Source organism: Marmota marmota, unplaced genomic scaffold (genome assembly GCF_001458135.2).
Source record: "Marmota marmota marmota unplaced genomic scaffold, marMar, whole genome shotgun sequence".
In the NCBI taxonomy this organism is placed as follows: Eukaryota; Metazoa; Chordata; class Mammalia; order Rodentia; family Sciuridae; genus Marmota; species Marmota marmota.
In genome coordinates this window covers 1476656-1483341 of record NW_026000254.1, presented here as the reverse complement: position 1 = coordinate 1483341, position 6686 = coordinate 1476656, and the positions used below count along the sequence as shown (strand labels likewise).

General features: G+C 40.4%; 1 protein-coding gene across 1 annotated transcript in view; it reads right to left on the bottom strand.

The window, feature by feature from the left end:
• Positions 1-845: 845 nt before the first annotated feature.
• Positions 846-6686, bottom strand: part of Gnl3l (G protein nucleolar 3 like) — a 34910-nt gene continuing 29069 nt past the window's right edge. Inside the window, exons 15-16 of the mRNA XM_015506538.2 lie at positions 5514-5736; positions 846-3544 (exon numbers count right to left, since the gene is read on the bottom strand). Coding sequence (XP_015362024.1) covers positions 3462-3544; positions 5514-5736 — 306 coding nt within the window. The 3' untranslated portion in view covers positions 846-3461. The remainder of the gene's footprint in view (positions 3545-5513; positions 5737-6686) is intronic.

The following is a 6686-nucleotide window of genomic DNA, read 5'->3' as shown; positions in this document are numbered from 1 at the left end:
AAACAGATACATAGAACAACGAGGCAATATAGAAAGCCCTGAAACAAATCTACACATTTATATCCAACTGATTTGACAAAAGTTACCTAGTACACACAATGAGAAAAGAAGTTTCTTCAAAGTAATGGTGTTACATTTGCTTTTGCTCAAGAAGCTTAAACTGTTGGGATGCATTTGCTCTCCATTTCCCTGGCACAACATTCCTTCACCCTTCAAGTCTCAGCTTAGAAACTCCCTCCTCTATGAAACCTTTCCTTAACAAATTAGGCCTTCCTTAGCCTTGGCTACCAAAGTTATTTGTACAAACCTCTTTCGTAGCAATGACCTTATTAAATTTTTACTGTTTGTCTCCTCTTTTAGACTGTGAGCTTCCTGAAGACAAGGACTTTATCTTTTCATCGTCTATGTTCCACATGTCCAGTCCACGTTTTCCATATGGAAAACAACGAAGATTTCTCAAAAAATTAGGAATAGAAGCNAAAACTTGATGGTGTAAAATAAGCCTATATACTGTCTGATTCTATTTATATGGCATTCATGCTAAAACAAAAACACAGGGACAGAAAACAGATCAGTGGTTGCCAGGAACTGAAGATAAGGGATAAGAGTCGACAACAACAAGGACTGCGGAGTTTTGGGGTGAAAACAAATATTCTGTATCTGGACTGTGATGGTGGTTCACTCATATATTAATGTGTCCAAGTCCACAGAACTTAAACTAGAAAGGGTAAACTTTATACAAATTATCTTAATTTTTTAAAAAAGAAGAGGAAAAAGATTCAATAACTAGCTTTAAGTCAGAAACAGTGGTGCACATCTGTAATCCCAGATACTCAGGAGTTTTAAAAAAACTTAAGATATGCTACAGGTGGAATATCTAGAATCTAAAATTCTTATCCCAACATGACTATTTTAGTTCTTCTATTTGATTTTGGCCAAATTATGTTCCCATGTTTCTCAATCACCCAGATATTTCTATTTTTCATCCTTGTTTACCAGAACCATTCAGGAATTTTAAAAAAACTATTTTAAATATTAAATTATGAAATTCCAACTGGATGTGGTGGCACATGCCTGTAATCACAGCTACTCGGGATGCTGAGGGGGGGTATTGCAAGCTTGAGGCCAGCCTGGGCAACTTTCAAAACTCTGTCTCAAATAAAAAATAAAAAGGGATGAGGATGTAGTTCAGTGCTTGCCTAGTTTGCCTGAGGTCCTGGGTTAAATCCCCAGTACTGCAAAAAAGGGTGCATGTATATGCATTTGTATGTGTGTATGTGTGTGTGTGTATAAATAAAATTCTATATGGTTGTAAAATGGCTTTGGCAGTCTCAGTACACAATTTTTCATTTTAACACCTATCAGGAGAGCCTTATAATATGATGTGAATTAAACTGGACCTCATTCAAGGAGACTATGAGAACAAAATTTTAGCTAGACAATACCAGGATTTTTAAAGCAAAAAAAAGAAGAAAACGCATTTTAAGGACTTGATAACAGAGACTGGCACACAGTAGGTGCTTAATTAATGTACTTTTGTTAAGAAGGCAGTATAATGCAGAGGAAAGGGCCTGCATAGGGTTTTAATCACACTTGGTGCTACCAGTTAATGTTGTCTTGGGCATAACCTGTCAACTTTCTGAGCCTATTTATTTTTCTTATGATATTAATCCCATACCAGTATAGCCATACTGAGAATTAAGGAGGTTTAACAGATTTCCAGAGCTTGTTGTAGTTTGTGCACAATTAGTAACTAACTCCTTCCTTTGGCTGTGCCTGAATACAGTAGAAGTCCGCACTTTCCAGACAGAAGAGCCTATAGTCAGAAGCTTTCTCCTGTGTCACCTGATTCCATTCTTAGGATCTGGTTAGGTAAACTTTGGGTGCCAGCCTGAGAGGCAGAGGCAAGAGCAAGACTAAAGGGTATATATTCATGGTCAAAGGATGGTATGGAAGTTTAGTGTAGGTAGCAAAGACTGAAGTAATGTAATGCCCACTCCTTACAAATATATCAACTCTGGATAAATGGCTAGGAACTGAAATTCTGTACAAGAAACAAAAATTCCTAGTAAAATGAGATTGTTTCAGTTGTAATCTTCTATCCCAGTCCCTTTACAAGAGCTTGTTATAACTTGGATCCTAAATGTATCCCAAAGGCCCATATGTTAAAAGACTTGATCTCAGGGTAAAGTAAAACTTTTAGGAGGTGGGGCCTGGTGGGAGATCCTTAAATCATTGGGATATTGAAAGGGATTGTGGGACTTCAGGCACTCCCACTTTTTTTTTTTCCTTTTTTTGCTTCCTGGCCATAAGATGAAAGGTTTTGGTCACCACATGTACCAGCTTATCTATGCTATCTCACCAGAAAGCCAAAGCAATAGAGCCAATCAATCATGGACTGGAACTTTTAAAACTTTAAGTCAAAATAAGCCTTTTCTCCTTATAAACTGATATCTCAAGTATTTTACAATAGTGACAGCAAGCTGACTAAGCCAGGCCCCTAGTAGTGCTTGGGCCTGATGCCCTTGTCTGAGTAGGGTAGGCCCTCCAAGAGGTGATATTTAATTATATTTTAATGGGTAGGTTCCAGCCACTGGGAAAGAAGATAGCTGGTGCAGTCCCAAATACAGCAACTCTCTCAAGGACACACTCTGAATAACTGGTATCAGAACTCTCCAGAATTATGGAATTCAAATGCTGATGCTGGATAAGGTCACACAAGGGCAGGGATCAGCCAAAGCACTTCAGTTAACGGAATTTCTCCAATTCTCACATATGCCAAGATGGGACTTGTCCCTAAAGCACCCAGCTGCCCTACCAACAGGTACCTTGTTTTCTCCTCCTACAATATAGTCTCTAACACACTTTAACACCAGCCAGGCTTATTTGTTTTCTTCTTCCCTTTATCCTATCTCCAGACCCTTGCACAGATATAAAAAGGCTCATCACTATTCCCCTGTCCCCACTGCCACCCAAGTGAGGACCTATGAACTTGGAAGAAAGATGCATGGCCAGAAGCCCATTATAGGGATACCTTGGTGGTGATACCTCTCATTGAATGGTAAACAAATCATCTTCCCTGCAGGGGCTCTAGGTCTACTAACAGTCTAGCCTTTATTTGTACATTCAGCGGTCTAAGAGGGCTTGTGGGAGGTCATCCTTAATATCAGCTCAACCTACGGGGTGGGATCCTAGGATTAAGAGTGAGGGATAAATTGTTAGCACCTGGGCTCTGCTGATATTTTCTCTTATAAAACACAGCAGGGATTAAGTTAAGTTCACTGGATTTGGCAACTCCAACCTCTCTAGAGAGAATGGAGGGAACAGTATGGGGAGGGGACACACAGCATGGGAAGTTTTTTATATATATATAGGTACTTCCGAGAGAACCAAACTCCATTTGTACTCCCCCATCCTATAGGAACCAGTGCTTGGAGGGGGAGGGGAGTGGGATCAACTGATCAGTCACCAGCACTGTCATCACCGTTGCCCGAGAGGTCGAGAACAGACATCATGGAATCAGACAGCTTGCTGGCGATTTTATCTGCAAATGAAGAAATAGATGCAATATTTGGTGACTGGCTTGCCAAAAGAAGGCCTACCCGAGCTGGCCTAAATGAAGCTTGGTCTGCACCAAGCTCCCAAAATGGCTCACGTAATCCCCAAACATTAAAAAAAAAACTGATGGGCTGTTGGAAGCCACTATTAAACCTCACAAGTAGAACCATTTATCAACCTGTGAACACCATAATATAACTTCTATCTCAGAGTTTCAACTCTCAGGCTCCAAATATTTTTGTCTCTTCCAAGAACCAAAATAGTAATTTTTTTTATATTGTGTTGAACTTAGCACTCCATCCTTACCCTCAAAACAAAGCTCTCACCAGGCATGGTCATGCACACCTGTGACCCTAATGACTAGGGAGGCTGAAGCAGGTGGATCACAAGTGGGAGGCCAGACCCTGTCTCAAAATAAAATATTAAAAGGCTGAGGATGTAGCTGAGTGCCGCTGGGTTCAATCCCCAGTACCACAAAAACAAAACAAAAAAACAAAGCTCCCACGGCAAAAGAGCAACACAGCAGTAGTAGCTTTGGGCCTGAATGCTCACAGCTCACATCTCTCATTTGTCCCATTATTCTTCAGGATTCCCTGAGAATGGGTTAGATCTCCTCACAGTACTTGTTGTCTCTTCAGAGTGATCACTCTGTACTGTCAAATGTCTGTTTTGTCTCTTCCACTCTCTAATAAAACCAGAAGTTCAAGGGCAGTTTATTTCTGGAGTCCTAGGACTCAGTGTAGAGCCAGGCCAAGAATGAATGTTTGGTTATAAAATATGGCCTAGTTCAAAGAATAGGGCTGACAGGGCCAATCAACCCTACCTAGTTTACATTTTGCCTCCACTTATTACTAGCTGTCTCACCTTGAAAGTGTCACTGAATATCTCTGGGCCTCAGTTACCTCACTTACTACATGTGATATAAATCTTTTAGAATGAGTTAGTGAGGGTAAGTGCAACCATCCTTCAGTATCCATAGAGAAAGATTTGGAGGACACCAAATCCAGATTTGGTATTCTGAAGGCCCTTATATTAAAATGGTGTAGTATCTGCATATAAACTACACACATCCTCCTGAATGCTTTAAGTCATTTTTAGATAAAACTTAATACAGGATAGATACTATGTAAATAGTTGTCATATCATGTTGTTTAGGAAATAATGACAAAAATATAGTCTTTGTACATTCAATACAAGTGCAATTTTTTTTCAAATATTTCTGATTTGTAGTTGGTTGAATCTGCAAGTACAGAAGCCACAGATATGGAGGACCAACAATAAAGCATGAAAACCTCAATGGGCCAGCTACACAATGGACCATCATTAAAATGAAGGTAAGGTCTTTCATGTATTGATATGGAAATATCCCTAAGACTATTGAACAGAAAAGTGATGGAGCAAAACCACAGGTTCAGTAGACTAGCATTTGAGTAGAAAAAACAACAAAGAATATATAGGTATTTTCTTGTGTATCAGGAAAGAGACACAAGAAACTAACTGGTTGCCTATGAGAGACCTAGATGACTAGCAGATAGGAAAGATATTTTACTGTATATCCTTTAGGATTTTGAGTGCAATGCCAAATGATAAAGTATAAATTATATAGCCTGTTAACTACCTAATACATAGAAAGTACCTGATAATGTGGCCATATTTATACAAAGACTAGGCCACTGGTTTTCCAAGTGTAGTTCCCAGAGGACCAGTATCAGTTGATTCATTCAATTAGAAACTCTAGGGAAGGGCTCTATATATCTGCCTTAACAAACCCTCCAGATGATTCTGGTACAAGCTAAAGTTTGAGAACCACTATTCTAGTAGTTGAGCCCCCTAACACATGCCTGCCCCCCAACCCTAGCCTGGAGCTAGACACATGGGTATGCTCATTCAGGAGCCTCTATTCCAGGCCACAAACTGGAACTTTTCAGAGCAAAGAGGCAGCCAAGTACCCCCACCTGTACGCTTCTGCATCTTCTTCTTATTTTTCAAGGCTGATGCCAAAGCCTGACCCTGTTGCAAGGGATCTGTCTCCATGATCCTCTGCAGCATCGGACGGCGGTCCACTGGGCTAACATCCACCACACTGTTGTTCTTGGGAAGGGGGTAGTCCACATTGCGTTTAGCCCACCCCATCTGATGACGGTTTGGATTGGTGCAATACCCAGTGAGGTCTCCAATCTGGAGAGAGAAAGAGGATAATGGTGAGGTCCTGACCTCCAGAGGACCTCCAGAGACTTCTACAAAGGAGGCAGGAACAGGCTTGGTAAAGAATAGGATGCCTTTATCTGGGTATGATGACACACATCTGTAATTCAAACTACTTGGAATATGAAGCAGAAGAATCTTAAATTCAAGGACTGCCTGGGAAACTTAGACCCCGTCTCAAAAATAAATAAATAAATAGATAGATAGATAGATAGATAGATAAATAAAAGGGGGCTGGGTATGTAGTTCAATGGTTGAGTGCCCCTGGATTCAATCCCCAATAAAGGGAAAATATGGAGCCTAGAGTCATGCAAACCAGGCTCCAATTCTGGCTTCACCATATACTAGCAGGTGCTTAGTTAGCCTCACAACATCAGCTTGCTCCTTTGTCACATGGGAGTGAATAACAGGTAGCCTGTATGACTTTTACCAGAATAAAATGAGCTGGGTGTGGTGGTGCATACCTGTAATCCCAGCGGCTCAGGAGGCTAAGGCAAGAGGATTGCAAGTTCAAAGCCAGCCTCATCAACTTAGTGAATCTCTGAACTTAACAAGACCCTGTCTCAAAATTTTTAAAAAAGGGTTGGGGATGTGGCTCAGTGGTTAAGTGCCCCTGGGTTCAACATCCCACCAAAAAGAATAAAACGAAAATGTAAGGTTACTTGATCAATGACAATTGTATTATAATTTAACAAATATTCTTGGAACCTATTTTGTTCCCAGCTGTGTGTGGGAACAAAAAAAAAAGAGTCAAACTCATTTCTACCTTCAGGGAGCAACCAAGCTAAAGAGCATATAACAATCTATCTCATAAGCATGGCATCTGCCCATGAGGGACTCAAGGATGAGTGACAGATGATAACAGTCAACATACTACTGATGGGGAGGGTCACTTCTTTCCCTCTTTTTTTTTTTTTTTTTTT